At 42.3% G+C, this 17,632-nt stretch overlaps 1 protein-coding gene and 1 long non-coding RNA gene across 3 annotated transcripts in view; one reads left to right on the top strand and one right to left on the bottom strand.

The window, feature by feature from the left end:
* KCNAB1 (potassium voltage-gated channel subfamily A regulatory beta subunit 1) overlaps nucleotides 1-17,632 on the top strand; it is a 439,216-nt gene that overhangs the window by 305,686 nt on the left and 115,898 nt on the right. For both annotated transcript variants that reach the window (XM_055569252.1, XM_055569254.1), the window contains one exon: nucleotides 3,260-3,303. In XM_055569252.1, coding sequence (XP_055425227.1) covers nucleotides 3,260-3,303 — 44 coding nt within the window. The remainder of the gene's footprint in view (nucleotides 1-3,259; nucleotides 3,304-17,632) is intronic.
* LOC129643993 (uncharacterized) overlaps nucleotides 1-17,632 on the bottom strand; it is a 76,325-nt gene that overhangs the window by 36,022 nt on the left and 22,671 nt on the right. The window lies entirely within an intron of this gene.

The following is a 17,632-nucleotide window of genomic DNA, read 5'->3' as shown; positions in this document are numbered from 1 at the left end:
GATAGAGGAGGTTCCAGGACACCTGTCACAGCCCAGTGTGATGTGTAAAGTTGGCCATTATTTGGTGCTCTAGCCATGCAAACAAGCTTTTGGATGATGTATTTTGGACTCATTAGATCAAATGTGTCAAGTATTTGGGCTTCCATTACCCAGCAGAGCTTAAATGGATCAAAGTGGCTAAATAATCACCCCACCTCCGCTTAGTATTGTGCAGACAGGAACGTGGGCTGGATGGAGATATGCCATTTGGAATCACGGAAATTGTGTTGGAAATCCACATGAACTGGAGGAAGTTATTTCCTCCTGTCTTCTCCATCTGCTAAGTGAGCGGCAAGAGTGCTTTACTGGGTAGGAGTCTCACAATGAAACTTATCCCTGCAAAAAGTAAGGGCAATGGACTTAGAGACCAGGTAGGGCTTATGCACAGAAAATACCTCTCACTTTAAAAAAACAGCTAACTGAATTTGGTAATCATTCCATTTGTTCTTGTTGTTGTTTAGTTGTTGTGTCTGACTTTTTTGTGATTCCATGAACTGTAGCCTGCCAGACTCCTCTGACTATGGGATTTCCCAGGCAAGAATACAGGAGTGGGTTGCCATTTCCTTCTCCAGGGATCTTTCCAACCCTGGGATCAAACCTGTGTCTCCTGCATTGGTGGGCAGATTCTTTACCACTGAGCCAACAGCGAAGCCCAATCCTTCCACTTACAGAGAAAAAAATAATAATCTGTGAAAAAGTTAAATAAAATAAAAACACCAAGGCTCAATGTGAGACCTATCACCACTGTATAAATATTTGTCTGTAATTGACCTTTTCTTATAGTGCAGAATCTTCTAAGGCTTTCATTCCAGAAAAGCTGTCCTGGGTGTTCAAACACCAGTGGCAATAACATGGGCCAGGTTGAGTACTTGCTACTTTGCAGTTTGTATTGGCTGGCAGTTCCCAAGTTTCTCAAGTTTGGCCCTACATACCCGTATCAGAGTGATCACTGTCTCCCTAAATCACTGGCATAAGGGAACTTAGAGCAGGTCTCCCTACCTTGGGTGCTGAGATGCTGCTCAGTAAGTGCCCAGTGTCATAATCTCGCCCTATTTGAGTTTGTTAGAAAAATTTCTTCCTCTGCATAATTTTCTGTACCAAGTTCCTGTTCCCTATTGTGCTCTAAGTCACTGAAAGATATTAAAATTACATGAAATTTCTTACCTGGATCTTTTCCCCCATGACACCCACATAGTTATGCAAGTGCAAACCTGAGACAGCTCCTCCATGTGCTGTCAAGAGCCTCCACGGGAGGACATCCCCCACTGTATCATGATTGCACAGTTGCTCTTCTGCATCCCTCAGAAAAGGATAGAGAACTCCTTAAGGGTAGAGAACTGTGCCTTGTTCCTCTCTGTATCTTCATGACCTAACACATTGCTTTGAACATGGTAATCTGTCAATAAATCAGTAATTCATCAATGTCAAATATCTCTACCTGGAAGACTGTTATTCACTTATATATTTTCTTTGATTTTTTTGCTCTGGTGTAAGTCTTTTTTATACTCCCCACCATATAGCTTTCACTCTAGATTCCTACCCTTCAAAATCAGTAGACTTTTAGACCACAAAGCAAATCTTCTGGCTGTACAGCCTGTGGTTTTCTGAGAAACTACTAAAAGAACAATTCCTTATGCAAATTAATTTCATGCGAGAGGTCCAAGTATTTTTCTCCTACTTAGCAGTTCAAAATATTTTTCACACACACCTTTATGCAATAGTTTCCTGCCAGGTAGACATATCCAATTCATATGGGAAATTTAGCACCATGTCTGTGACAGCATAAGAAGAGTCAGGAAGCACCAAAAATAGTTATGCTTTTGCATTTGTTTACTGTGAACACATTAGCATACATTATCATGTTCCAGTCCCACAACAGCGATGCTGGAAGAATGGCATAGACATTGCTACCCCATTTTACTATGAAGAAATTAGGGTTAGGAAGGAAGTGATATCTCCAAGGAAGTCCAAGGAAGGAAGTGATATCTCCAAGGTCACCTAGCTGGTTGCAACAAAGTCACAAAAATCTGGATCTTTCAACTCTTCTCAGTGTAATATCCTTTGAACCAGGCTAGGAAAGGAACTGTGTTGCTTAGGTGGAATTTTATAGACAGTAGCAAGCAAGGAAAAGAAATAGATGCAAAAATAAGAGCACTGATTACTAGCTCTAAAGAAATCAAACTGTGGGATAATCAAGAGAGAATCTGGAAGAACTGAGCTGTAGAAAACTTTTTAGAAAAGTTGGTTCTGTTTTGTTTGGATAGAAGCAGGGAGAAAAGCTATATTTTCATAAAAGCATCTGATCAGAAAGTAAGGAATACACTTTTCTACCGTGTTTCAATAACGTCAGCTTCATCTCTTCACAGTGGATCCCTACAAAATTCTATGAGATATCCTTTCTCTGAGAATTCGATTTCCTCTCTGATGGCATTAGGCAGATGACAGGAAGATGGGTTGGGTCTGGGTCTCCACAAATACCTTACAGTTAAGATTAGAGCACCTAGTTCTTTTTCTACTTAAAGAATGAAAATATATTTCCTCTCCCTGGATCAACTTTTAAGGATGAAAAGCAAAAATGTTGAGGAAAGGAAGAATCATTTAAGGACTGTCTGGCCTTTTTGTAGGAATTTTGTGTAGTTTTTTAATAAAAGTAATCTAATTTAGTTTAAATAGCCTAAAGGATTATTTTGTATTTGTTCTTTTAATATTCCCTATCCATCTGTAGTAATACTTTGTTTTAAAGGTCAGTTCATCTGTTACTCAGCCAACAAATGCTTATTAAGGGTCCACTATGGGTCAGAATCGATTGATCAATGAAGAATGACTGATGGGTAAATAATCTACAAATCTTGCCCTCAAGAAGAGAGATATTACATTTGTAAGAAAACTGATAAAGAAGACCAATAGGGCTGAAAAGCTGTGTTTTGTGGGGACCCTTTGTTGTTGTGCTGAGCCCAAGGACATTTTGGACTTTAAAGCACCCAAATAGGGATGAAAGAGACTCTTCCCCAAACCACAGGCCTGCATCTGGAGCTCTGCCCTCACCACAGCTCTAGTCAAGAACAGTCTCATAAAAAGTTAAGTTTATATACCTGCAACTAACACAATGCTGTTAATCAACTATATTTCAATTAAAAATTTTTTAAGTGAGATTTAATACTCACAGATAAAATTCTACCTGAGGAAACGATGACCATGTGTTGCTTTATTTTTATTTTAGGAATCTTGGAAAATCAGGACTCAGAGTTTCTTGCTTGGGTCTTGGTAAGTACTCAGGGTAACACATAGGGGTGAGCTGGGAGGTGGGAGATTGGAGGGAATATCAGGGAATGATTGGGGTGTAGGTCAGGACCCAGTCTTGGGAGAGAAGGGTCCTCCTGACCAACGTTGCCTCACTTCTTCTGAGCATACAACCCTTCTCCTTTCCTGCCCCACACAGCCCTCTGCCACTCAGGCCCAAGGGGCCACTGTGATCATGATGTCTTCTGGGGGCCCGTTAAGCAAAAAGAGATCTGATATTAAAGCACATCTTAGAGGAAGAGACTCCTCTGTTATTATTCCCTTTCTAGCAAGGGTACAAAACCTCATGGCATGTGGGTGTATGCACAATTCACCTGTGACATCATATGAATTTTTTTCTATCCTTATCTTCCTTTTCCCTAATTTTCTCATATTTTTCTATATTAATGTCTGTATATACTCCACTATTCTTGCCTGGAGAATTCCATGGACTGAGGAGCTTGGTGGGCTACAGCCCATGGGGTCACAAAGAGTCGGACACAACTGAGCAACTAACACACACACACATTCACACATATACTTTTCTAATGTACCTTAAATGCTTTAGGGACAAGATAAATATTTAAAGACAACTAAGAAGAGATGGCGATTTTAACATCATAAGAATAAATCTGAAATTATAAAATCTGAATGAGAGGCTTGGGTCGTCATACAGCTTTTAGACATTCCCCAGATAAGGGAAAGGCCACTTTGCTGTTGAGGCAATTCAACATCATCAGAACTGTTTCTGTAACCTAAGAGAGTCTAGACCAGGATGGTAGCTGAGGACATAGTGAGAGGTGGTCAGATTATAGCTGTGTTCTGAAGGTTGAGCCTGGCAGATCTTCTGTTGGATTCTATTTCAGTTGCAAGAGAAGAGTCAAAGATGACTCTAAGGTTTTTTGCCTGAGCAGCAGAAAAAGATGGAATTGCCAGTAAGTGAGATGTGGAAGAATGAAAGAAGAGAGACTTAGGAGAGAAGAGAGCTGATTGATTTGGGATGTATTAAGTTTGAGATACCTATTAGACATCCAAGAAAAGACATATATGTATATAGGCAAAAGGATATACAAATCTTGAGTCTAGAAGTGAGATCTGAGCTGGATGTAGAATGCTGTAGGAGTCATCAACATGTAAATATTGTATAAGCCATGAAACGGGATAAGAACATTAAAGGAGTGAGCATAAATAGTACGGAAAACAGAAGAACATGGTCTGTGACCTGGGAAGTCCATTAAGTTGAGAAAATGAGGAAGAACCAACAAAGAACATTGAAAACAAGCAGTGGGCTTTTGTTTTTGTTTTTGTTTTTGTTTTTTTCAAAAAAAACAGATGAGGAAAACCAGGAGAATAGGGAATCCTAGAATCCAACATTTCAAGGGGGATAGAGACAAACTCTGTCAATGCTGCTCATGAGTCAAGCAAGATGAGGGTCAAGAATTGATCATTCAGTTTAGCTACATGCAAGTCACTAATGACTTTGAAAAGATCCATTTTGAAGGAGTGAGGGGTTCACTGACACATGATTGGAATATGTTCAAGAGAGCTTATAAAGGACTGGCAGCTGCTCTTTTGATGACTGTTTCTATAAAGAGAAGCAGAGAAATGGAATGGAAGCTGGACAGGTAGGTGTGGTCAGAGGGGGTGCCCTAACACATGGAAGAAATGACAGCACATGCATATGCCGATGGAGAAATTCATTTGAGAAGGGAAAACAATGGTTAAGATAACTAGAGAAAAAAATACCTGGAATGGCTTCTGGAAGACACAAGAGGAGAGTAACATGAAAGAAGGCAGAGTACATGGGCTTTGAGGCTGGTAGGTGGGTTGACAGGGTGACAGAAGCAGTATCTTGTAGAAGTTGTTTTCTACTGCTTCTGTATTCTCAGTGAAATCAGAAGCAAGGTCATATCAGCTATTAGCGAGGATGGAAGAGTGGTGTTGAAAGTTTGAAGAGAGAGAGAATTTCTAGGAGAGCAGAAGAGTGAATCAGAGAAGGCAATGGCAACCCACTCCAGTACTCTTGCCTGGAAAATCCCATGGACAGAGGAGCCTGGTGGGCTGCAGTCCATGGGGTCGCACAAAGTCGGACACGTCTGAGCAACTTCACTTTCAATTTTCACTTTCATGCATTGGAAAAGGAAATGGCAACCCACTCCAGTGTTCTTGCCTGGAGAATCCCAGGGACGGGGGAGCCTGGTGGGCGGTCATCTATGGGGTTGCACAGAGTCAGACACGACTGAAGTGACTTAGCAGCAGCAGCAGAAAAAGAAGAGTGAATGGACCAAGGGAATGCATCAGAGTGGCTAGACAGCATTAAGGATCTGCTTGAGATTTGTGCTAATAAATTTGAAGAGACCATCTCTATGATTGGGTGTTTTTCTTCCAGTCGTGTTCAGCCATGCAAGTCCAGGTGGGGTTTTACAAGGGCATAAGATAAAAAAGAGAGGCAATAATGCTGAGGGTTTATGCAAAGGGGTAATTGTAATGGTGGACTTTGGGGTTGAAGCTGAGCAGGTAGGAAATTGAGGACTAAAGCCAGGAAAAGGAGGAGGCAGAAGGACAGTGAAAAGTGGGAAGGATCAGTGAATTGTACATCCAGAGGACCAAGGGATTGTTGGAGTAAGATCCGTAGAGACAGTAGAACACAAGAATAGAAAGTGGTATGGGGAGGGAGGTGGGAGCGGGGTTCAGGATGGGGAACAGATGTACACCTGTGGCAGATTCATGTCACAGTATGGCAAAACCAATACAATACTGTAAAGTAAAATAATAATAATAAATTAATTAAATTAAATAAATAAATAAAGAGTAATAAAAATACAACTAAATCTCTTAGTGAAAAAAAAAAAAGAAAGTGGTAGTTGGAAAGAAAGATTCTTGAAATTGAGATTATGGGGTTTCTGCCCTTGTTAAAGTCTAAAGCATGGCCCTTGGGAAAGAGTGACTGAGGTTGTGCTGAATGGAAGATAAGTAGACCAGAAGAGGTCAAGAAGCTGAAAGATAAAGGTGTAGGGAAGGATTGATTACCTTTGAGGTCACTGAAATCACTAAAATGTATGGCAAAACTAATATGGGAGAGAGTGACGGTGAACCAGAGCTAAAATTTTCCTATGAGAAGGACTGACTAGGAATGAGTAAGTAACATGGGGGGACTGATGATGTGAGATTCAAAATGGGTTTCATTCAGTTCAGTTCAGTTCAGAAGCACAGTCATGTCCAGCTCTTTGCGACCCCATGGACTGCAGCACGCCAGGCTTCCCTGTCCATCACCAACTCCCGGAGCCTACTCAAACTCATGTCCATTGCATTGGTGATGCCATCCAACCATCTCATCCTCTATTGTCTCCTTCTCCTCCTGCCTTCAATCCTTCCCAGCATCGGGGTCTTTTCCAATGAGTCGATTGTTCATATCAGGTGGCCAAAATATTGGAGTTTCAGCTTCAGCATTAGTCCTTCCAATGAACATTCAGGACTGATTTTCTTTAGGATGGACTGGTTGGGTCTCCTTGCAGTCCAAGAGACTCTCAAGAGTTTTGTCCAACACCACAGTTCAAAAGCATCAATTCTTCAGCGCTTAGCTTTCTTTATAGTCCACCTCTCACATCCATACATGACTACTGGAAAAACCATAGCTTTGACTAGATGGACCTTTGTTGGCAAAGCAATGTCTCGGCTTTTTAATATGCTGTCTAGGTTGGTCATAACTTTTTTTCTAAGGAGATTATCTTCATTGCCTCCACCATAGTTTGACCTCAGGTCAAGCAACAGAAGGGGAACACAGCCCCACCCATCAAGAGAAAATTGGATTATAGATTTAATGAACATGGCCCTGCCCATCAGAACAAGACCCAGTTTCCCCCTCAATCAGTCTCTCCCAACAGGAAGTTTCCATAAGCCTCTTATCCTTATCCAGACAGAATGAAAACCACAATGACAGTAAACTAACCAAACTGATCACATGGACCATAGCTTTGTTTGGCTCAATGAAACTATGAGCCATGCCGTGTAGGGCCACCCAAGATGGACGGGTCATGGCAGAGAGTTCTGACAAAACGTGGTCCACTGGAAAAAGGAATGGCAAACCACTTCAGTATTCGTGCCTTGAGAACCCCAGTGCGGGTTGGGAGGAGGAATTGGGAGGAAGGTTTCTTGAACTTTGTGAGTGTGGAGGCTGGATGAAGCGATGATAGTGAATGAATAAAAGATAGTGGCAACTGATCCTGCCCCCTTTCACAGTATAGCAAAAATATTGAAGGCTAATGATGCCTGAGTTTTTCTGATTCTCCTTAAATTATTATAATATGGTTTGGGAAGTGAAGGTGGTCTTTGTTCACCATAAGACTAACGCAATTTGACTTTTGCTCAGTTAATGGCTCTTATTTTGTTAATGTTTACTTGTATTAGAAAGACCCTGTAGATTTATTACCAGGGATATTCTAACCTTTTTATGAGACTGGTTAATGGACATGACTTAGCAACTAAACAATAACAGCAACAACAGCAACAAATGATAAAGAGCTATTCACTACTTATTACTGAAAGAAGTTAAGGACTATAGCAATTTAAGAAAATATGGATTAAGAAATGTAGTGAACAATCCAGACTTAGAGAATGAATTTATGGTTGCCAGAGGCAGGAAGGATGAGGGGGAAGGGATAGTTAGAGGGTTTGGGATGGACATGCACATACTACTATATTTAAAATGGATAACCGTACAGCACATGGAACTCTGTTCCATGTTATGTGGCAGCCTGCATGAGAGGGGCGTTTAGGGGAGATTGGATACATGTATATGTATACCTGAGTCCCTTCGCTGTTCACCTGAAATGATCCCAACATTGTTAATCAGCTATACCCCAACACAAAAGAGTTTAAAAAAAAAGAAATATAGTGAACAGTCTTAGACAATTGTCTCATAGAATCAATATCTATAATGGAAAATATTTCATCAAAAGTACCTAGAAAACTCAACCAAAAGCCCTTAAGACTATAAAAATTTCAGGTGCCTATAAAGTGCCACATATAAGTGAGTCTCCAGGGGGCAGACTAGTTTTTTAAAACTGTATATGAGCTGTAGGTATTTTGGTGAATTTTGAAACAGACCTGATTCAGGAGCAAGTCCAGATTTGAGCTTTAGGGTTTTTTCTAAGAGCTTGAACGCTTATGATAAGACATGGCATGAAAAAATAGAAGGAAACAAGAAAGTTCATGGGATTGACTGGCTTCATTAAAAACAGGTAAACAAGGCTTGAATAAATATTCTTTAAGAACTTTTCTGAGCTACCTACTTCAGTAAAACATAGGAGACAAAAAAATTCATAGGAAGGAATAATGCACCAACTTTAGATAATTTTTCAGGCTCTGCATACCTCAGCTGTCAAATCCAGGTGGAGCTGGATTTACTGTTGTGGACTTGGGGTATCAGCTCAGTTATAACATGTGTTGAACTGAGGCTTTGAAAATTAAGTATTAAATATTCCAAGCAATCATAGGATTACAGATGTCTTTTACTGAAGTACTTTGGAGAAGGATAGGCTGGGAATTTCTCTTCCTGCCAAGATTCCTTTTGCTAAACCAAGAGCATATGCAAATGGAAGCAGAAAGGTGAAATAACTCAAGGATGAACTGAAGATACAGCTAAAGGAACACAGCTCTGTCAACAAAAGAATGGGGGGTGGGAGTCAAGTGGAGACCCAGCTGTGAGCTGCTGTGGCTAGATTGGTTTGTAAATACACTGACCCAAAATCAAAGAAATTGATGGGAATGTAGGAAAGCCACCAAAGAGTGACTGAGCATCATCTCAGTCTAGTGGGAAGTGGGATCATCTTCTGAGAGAGAAAGAGGAGAATTTATGTATTCATTCATTCTTCCACTCGTTCATTTTCAGCAAACATTCAGGAAACCAGGTATCATGCTAGCTACAGAGGTTATCAAGATGAAAACTGCTCTCAAATTGCTCATAGTGTAATTGGAGTCAGGCATGCAAAAACAGACAGTGCATTGGACGGATGCCATAATGGAGGGTACAGGATGAACCAAGCATAAAGAAGGTCTCCTGGGGAATCTGGAGCAGCTCCACAGGGGAGGTGCTGTTCGAGCTGAGACTTGAAGGGGGTCATCAAGTAGAGAAAAAGGGGGAAGGATGAAAGACAGAAGGAGCAATGTAAGCAATGGCCTGGAGGGAGACCCATGGAGTGGGAGATACTAGAGGGAATACTAGTGTCTGTATAGAACATTGGGAAGGCGGGGTATTGGGAACCACAAGGGCTGAGCCTGGAAAGAAAGCTAGGCCTGATTAGGAAGGCCATCATTTGCCTCATTAAGGCATTGAGCTCTAGTCCTCCAGGTCTCTGGGGTTCCTCCAAGTCCTACAGCCCCAAGGTCTCGGGGAACAACTGAGAGATGAGGTACAGACAAGAGACACATTTCCCAGCCCTCCTCCTTCCATTGCCACCACTTCAGCTAAGTAGCTCTACTTTTCTAAATGTGAATATGAATATAAGATTTTAAAGGTAAATTTAAATATAGTACTTTAAATTAAAAATTTTTAAGTATGTTGTAAATGACTTTGTTTTTTGGAACAGGAGTAGGTTCACAGCAAAACTGAGCAGAAAGTACAGAAATTTCCCCTTACATCATATACACACAGCTTCCCCCACTATCCACATCCCACATCAAAGTAGTACATTCATTACAGTCTTACTGTAATGAATGTATTATTATTACATACCGACTGTATTATTCATATATATCGTAAATGTATTATTACATTGACCTACTGTTATCTCCCAAAGATTACACTTGTATGTATAACTTTGGTGTTTTACATTCTGTGGGTTTGGACAAATGTCATAATAGATATTCGCCATCATAGTATTATACAGAGTAGTTCACTGCCCTTAAAATCCTCTGTGCTCTGCCTATTTCTTCCTGACCTCTAACCCCTGGCATCCACTGACCCTTTTACTTTTTCCATAGCTTTGCATTTTCCAGAGTTTCATGTAGTATGCACATCCTATAGTATGCAGTCTTTTCATATTGGCTTCTTTTACTTAGTAATATGCATTTAAGTTTCTTCCATGTCTTTTTATGGTTTGATAGCTCATTTCTTTTTAGTGCTTCATATTACATTTTGAAGGAAAAACAGCATGCTTCTTCCAAAAAAAAAAAAAAGTGTGCTAAAGCCCTGCTCCAGCTTGTGAAAAGCCATTGAAAAACTTGAATCAGGAGTAGGACATGATAAGATGTATTTGAATTGTTTTCTGGAAATGATGTGAAAGCTAGATTAGAGGGGGAAAGAGTTGAGCCTGGGGGCAGATGATGAGGCAGTGCTAATAAAGATGGACAGAAAGAAGGTGATTTTTTTTTTTTTAGGAGGAAGAATAAACAGGACTTAGTGACCTTGGGGTTCAGAATGAGAGGTCTCCATGAACAGAGTTCCAGATTGGACATGTGGGAGGACAGGCTGAAATCTCAGCAGGAGGAAATGTAGGAGGGAGCAGTAAGAAAAAGGAAGAGGAGAAGCAGGAGCACCATTGGCTAGAGGAGACCCAAGAGCCTGCCAGCATCAGCTTCAGCTATCCAGGGGGCACAGGGAATGCTGGAGAGAGTGCCAACCAACAGTAAAGACCCAGGAGCTTCTAACGGGGTGAACCCATGGTTGTCACTGAAGTCACCTGCAAATACAGAGGACTGAGGTATTTAGGCAGGTTTAGGACACCTGCCTCTTGGAGTCTCTCAGGCTGTATGCTCCCTGAGAGCAGAGATCACCTCTGTTTTGTTTTTTTTTTTCTACATCCCTGTTAACAGATCATGGTATCTGGCAAGTAGTAGATGCTCAAAAATAGTTATTGAATAGAAGACTGGGTAAGTGGGTCAATTGCTAAGGAATGACAAAAGGCACAGTGGGTAATAGTGAAGATCCAGAGAAAGTCAGAAATGATGAATTGTTGTCGGGGTCCAGCCAGCCCAGTTCTTCGGCTCTCTCCAGCAGCGTATCAACACAGAAACAAAGAAGGCCAAGTGGAGCTGGGAGGTGGGGAGAGGGCATAGAGAGAAACCCAACACATGCCAGGGATCAGGGGATCTAGTGTATGCATAGTGAACACGAGTCCAGATTGGGTTGGGGCTCAGAGCCCTCACTCCTGCAGATAGAAAGGGCATCTGCCCACACACATTAGGAGCAGGAAGTCCTTCTGATTCATGCCACAGGAGGTCATACCCCACAGTGGGCAGCTGTTCCTACAGGTGCTGGAAAGGGGTAGACTTCATCCTGTGCCACTCATTCTGAGATATACATGCCTCTATCCACTTGAGAGGCTGGCAAGAGAAAAGGCATGTGATGGTTAATTTTATTTGTCAACTTACCTGGGCCACAGGGTACCTGGATTGGTCAAACATTATTCTGGGTGTGTCATGAGGGTGATTTTGGATGTGATGAATATTTGAATTTGTAGACTACATAAAGCAGATTGCCTCCCTAATGTAGATGGATGCCCCTCCTTCAGTTAGCTGAAGGCTTAAATACAACAAAAAGGCTGAGCCCCCTCGAACAAGAGGGGACTCCTCCAGCCTGACTGCTTCAAGCTGGAACATCAGATTTTTCTGGCCTTTGAATTCAAAATGAAACATTGTCTTCTCTTGGGTCCTGAAGCTTTTGGACTAGAATTTACACCATCAACTCTTTTAATCCTCAGGCCTTCAGACTTGTCCTGAACCTATACATGGGTTATCATGGGTCTTGAGCTGCAGATGATAGATCTTGGGACTTCCCAGCCTTCGCAACTAGGACCCAATTCCTTATAAGAAATCAATCTCTCTCTATGTGTACATGTATATATATATATATATATATATATATATATATGTGTATATACATATATGTGTGTGTGTGTGCATATATAATTTCTATATATAAAAATATATTTCTATATTTTATTATATATTATGTGTGCTAGTCACTTCAGTTCAGTTCAGTCACTCAGTTGTGTCCAACTCTTTGCCACCCCATGAACCGCAATACACCAAGCCTCCCTGTCTATCACCAACTCCTGGAGTTCACCCAAACTCATGTGCATCGAGTCGGTGATGCCATCCAGCCATCTCATCCTCTGTCATCCCCTTCTCCTCCTGCCCCCAATCCCTCCCAGCATCAGGGTCTTTTCCAATGAGTCAACTCTTCGCACAAGGTGGCCAAAGTACTGGAGTTTCAGCCTCAACATCAGTCCTTCCAATGAACACCTAGAACTGGTCTCACTTAGTCTTGTTCAAATCTTTGTGACCCCCTGGACTATAGTTCACCAGGATCCTCTGTCCATGGAATTCACCAGGCAAGAATACTGGAGTGGGTAGCCATTCCTTTCTCCAGGGGAATCTTCCCAACCCAGGGATCAAACCTGGATGTCCTGCATTGCAGACAGATTCTTTACCATCTGAGCCACCAAGAAAACCCATTATATATTATAATTATATATAAAATATACAAATATTACATATAAAAAGATATATAGCAAGGAATTTTATAAGAAATTCTAAGATTCTATTTCTCTGGAGAACTCTAACTAATAAAAGCATTTTGCTAGTTTTGTAAAAATATCACCCAGGTGCTTGTGGCAAGGCAAATAGTCAGGTATTTCTAGGAAGCGATCAAGGTTATGGGAAGGTGGGAAGAGCACAGATGGTGGGTATGTGATCACTTGCTCAGTTTTCAGCTGAGCACATTTGGAACTTCATGCAGGATACCATCATCCTCTAAGGAGTCCTCCTGGGCTGTTCCCTGGTCAGGAGGCATTTTATGCATTCTTGCCAGACTGAGCTGGGCCTGGATCTAAACAGTGAAGAAAAGAAGGAACACCTATGCCTTCAGGGCCCTGATTTCTACAAACCTCAAGGCCGTTAATTCCCAGGCAGCGCAAACTGACTCCATGAGCCCTTTCACGCTTCATCCTTGAAGGGACAGAGTCATAAAGTGAAATATTTGACATCTTGGAGACACTGAGTCTCTCAGGAGGTGTGTCTTCTCAACTCTGGCTGCACAGCAGAATTACCTGTGGTGCTTTTTACAATGCAGATAACTAATCTCCATCCAGACCTTTTGATTAAGAGTCTCCCAAGGCACAGGTGTTTTTAAAAGACTGTTCCGACGATTCTGAGGCAGTGGTAGGATCGGAACTCATTGTCCTCACCAGATAGAAGGCGATAGTGACATGCATGGACTGGTGGCTGTTGACCAGGCGGTGGCTACACTTTCTATCTGCCTAGCTGGCTGCTGTACTCAGGCCCAGGCCTTGGAGCTGGCTGAGGCCTCTCCACCTGAACTGCAGTCGCCAAGAGGAAAACCTGCCCAGCCCAGGGCTGGCCTTGGGGTTCTCTGGAGCCTGTGTCCTGGGGAGGCTCCTGGAGTAGGCAGGTCGAGCTCACCTCCCCTTCCACTTAGCACCTGACACCTGGGCCCATCTACTTTGTGCCCTGCCCCAACTAAGGGAACCTTCCAGAGCCAAAGCAGTGAATATTAAGCCCAAGCCATGTGGGCTTCTTCTTAATGTGTCGTTATGTGCAGAATGTGCTCCTAGCTGTCTCCCTCTGCCTTAGGGATGCTCTCAGTGCACTAAGTATTTTGACCACTAGGAAAACATGAGATGAAATGTTTAACATGGGTGATTTAATTTTTGTGACACCCTTCATGATTTTCATTCTTGCTGTTAAGGCCAATATAAACTAGCCACTTCTCATATTATAATAACATAACAGCAACAACATTAAGTATTTATAAAGTGCCTCCAAGAAACGAGAAGCCAATTTAAAGGGCAATTTCTTCTGTCAGAGAGTTTACCAATTTTTCTGCATAGCACAGAGTAAACTATCTTAAGACCATGATACCCACAGAATTTAAATGATGCATGAATATTAAACATAAAACAAGTGAATTTTAGGCTTGTCACTTCTCCGGGAATGTCTACCTTGAATAAATGCCATGGTGTATACACATTAAAAATGAAGAGGCATTTATATTTTTTTAAAAAGTGTTTTAGAATATTTCTTTTAGGTTTTATACTTTGATAGATAAAATCCTTCTTCAGAATTGTTGACAAGTTGGTCGCCTTCTGAATTACCAGGGGCTGCCATTCATGTGGTATTGCTTCCCTCATAGAGGGTGTCAGAAGCTGAGACCCAGCTGGGTGACAGATGGGCAGCCTGATGCTCCACACACTGTCAGCGTTAGGTTCAGGGAGGAACTGGAGAAGAAAAAGGAGAAGAGTCGACAGAACCCTAAGTTCACATACATGCACACACGCACGCGCACACACACACACCCTCATCTCCCTCAGTGCAGTTGTAAAAGGATGAGTAGCCCTCATTTGTTAACCTATGATCCAAAAATGAAACAAGTAATTGCAAAGCCATCAGATACTAGGAGAGGCTACGTTTTCTCCAGACTCAGATATGGGCTTTGTTGAAACTGATAACAATTTGTAAACATGGCCTCACAGCTGTGAGAGGGAGAATTAGTTTTTGCAGTCATCACCCACTACAGATGAGAAAGAATCAGGAAGAGGGGAAATGTCCTGTTCAAGGTCAGTAATAGAGATGACAGAGCCCTCATTTCCTGCCCCTGGCCCCTCCACCAGCCATCACTTCACCTGCCTCCAGTCTCCACATGCTCATAGTGAGTGCCATCTCCACATCTCTCTTCCTTGAAAAGAGAGCAGCTGAGCCAGGCATGTAAGGCCCCTGCCAGCTCTAACAGTCGTGATATGAGCAACAATCAAGTTCACTGTGACTCCAGGGTGGCAGCTGGGGGATAGTGCCTTTACTCTACTTTAGAACTAGAAAATTTCAGAGCCTAAACAACTCCTCGCATCACTCTCCCGAGTAGGCAGAGATGCGTCAAAGCTCCACAGTCAGAATGGGGGTCAGAATCCGTGGTCCGTGACCAGGTGATCAAAAGACTTCAAAGTGAGAAGGCAGCTGAGTGCAAACATTTTGTTTTTGTGTGGATGCCCTGAATGACTTTCCCTCCCATACATGCAGCCCTAGAGACCTCATGAAGTCCTGCCACAGCTCCTGTCTTCAAGAAACACAGTTGTGTACATGCCCATCTGTTCATATTATTCACCCAGAGTTTTCCCCGTACAGTCTACATTTATAAAGAGTACATTTGTAAGATTATTTTCCTATACTTTTTAAAAATTTTAATTGGAGGATAATTACTTTACAATATTGTGGTGGTTTTTGCTGTACATCAACATGAATCAGCCATAGGCATACATGTGTCCCCTCCTTCCTTATGAACAGATAAGGAAGTTGTGGTACATATACACAATGGAATATTGCTCAGCTATAAAAAGGAACACATTTGAGTCAGTTCTAATGAGGAGGATGAACCTACAGCCTATTATACAAAGTGAAGTAAATCAGAAAAAGAAAGACAATTATCATATATTAAGCCATATACATGGAACCTATACTCTTTTTAAAAAAATTTTTTTCTGGCAGTGCTGCACAGCATATGGGATCTTGGTTCTCTAACTAGGGATAGAACCCACACCCCCTGTACTGGTAGGACAAAGTCTTAACCACTGGACCGCAAGGGAAGTCCCTCCTATACTCTTTGCAATGTAAGAACACAAATGAAAGTTTCAATTTCAGTCAAACATGCAACTGAGCTACTCTAATATGAGGCTAAAAAATGAGGGAATCAGTTGGGGTGCTGTCCTCTTGTGCAGGTGGGGCTGTGCTTCTGGTGTGCTTGGATTCATCAAGGCAGGACCACGGGGACGGCAGCATTAACGCCTGAGGTGTGGGCTGCTGTGGGTCAGTACACTGAGGGGAAATGCGTGGAGATTTGTATATAGACCTTAGAGGCCTCAGAGGCCTCAACTGGATGAAGTTAGGAATAAAATCTCAGTTCTTTTTAGAACTATTGCATGTAAATTAGTCAGGAGCCTTCTTGAGTAAGTGAACAGAAAATCCAGCTCAAAGCAAAGCAAAACCGTCAGCTTAGCCAAAACCAGAAATTTTTAGGCTCATAGGGACAGTGAGCCCAAATGACTTGATCCAGGGATCAGATTGTGAGCTCTGCAAGCTGAAGGTTGGTTCCATTCTCAGACTGCCCTCAGAGTGACAAGATGGCTGCACACACTCCAAGTGTCATATCCCACTGGCTCTGACCAGCTTATGTATCTATTTCTGAATCAGTCATTGAAGAACTGCCGGCAATCAAGAATCACCCCTGAAGCACGAGAAGAGTTTAAATCCACCCCCAACCACAGACTGAGATTCCTAAAGGAAATCTAACGGGCTCTTGCTTAAAGTGCTCTGAGTTCCTCTGCTCTTGAGTTAAGAAAAGAGACCTTTGGATCCTAAAATTCCTCCCCGCACTTATTTTAGCTTATCTGAGCTTCTTCTATGTTGTTGGTAGCCAAGGTTGGAAATCAGAATTCTCCCAGCAACTTGAGGTATGCTCAGTCTGCTGGGTCAGCTCTGCTGGTCCGCCACCTCTGTTTGCCTAATGGACAAAACTTTTCTCGGCAGGGTAAATACAATACCTAGCTTGGCCTTTTTAATACCTCCCCTATCGTGTTGAAGGATCAGTGAGACCTCATTTACAAATAAAAACTTCATCCTAATACCTGAGTGATGACACTATGCAAAGGAGGACCTCCAGGAGGGTGCAACAGAAAATGCCATCAACGCTCACTTTACATCTGACAACTAATTAAAATGAGAGGAGGAAGAGGCTCCCCAGCATTCAATTACAGAAAATGCCTGAAGAAATGAGCAGTAGCTGCAGTAGAGCTGACAGTCTAACCATGGGGGTTTCTTCAGGTTGAAGAGAAGGAAACCGGAGATGATAAGTCCTGGCTTGGGTCTACTTGCAATTTTTACTGGAAACAAGTTTCTTCTTAGTCTCTGACTCTGTCTCACTTCCCATTTCTCTGCCCTCTGCTCTAGCCACCCTTTCCTTTGCTCCGTTCTGAGCAGAAACTAGCCCAACTCAACCGACCTGCTTCAAGTATCACTCAGCAGTGATACTTGAAGTGCTGCTGGCTGAAGAGAGGAGGCAAGACTGACCCTGAGACTCATTTTTGGAAGTGATCCTCTGCCCGACTTTGTTACCTGTCACACCATTCCAGTCGCCTTCCCTTCCAGCACCTTTCTGGGAGGGCGGGCTGGCTGGCTGCCCGGGTCCTGCTGATGGATGGGCTGCCTCAGATGTCACCAGTGTCTCAGCTTGAGCTCTTAGAGGGCAGAAACTGCAGCTGATTCCATCATCCCTGGAAAGCATGGGATCTGCGCTCCTGTCCTTCAT

Source organism: Bubalus kerabau, chromosome 2 (assembly GCF_029407905.1).
Source record: "Bubalus kerabau isolate K-KA32 ecotype Philippines breed swamp buffalo chromosome 2, PCC_UOA_SB_1v2, whole genome shotgun sequence".
In the NCBI taxonomy this organism is placed as follows: Eukaryota; Metazoa; Chordata; class Mammalia; order Artiodactyla; family Bovidae; genus Bubalus; species Bubalus kerabau.
Note: the sequence above shows the minus strand (reverse complement) of the source record. Positions and strands in the feature narration are given on the sequence as shown.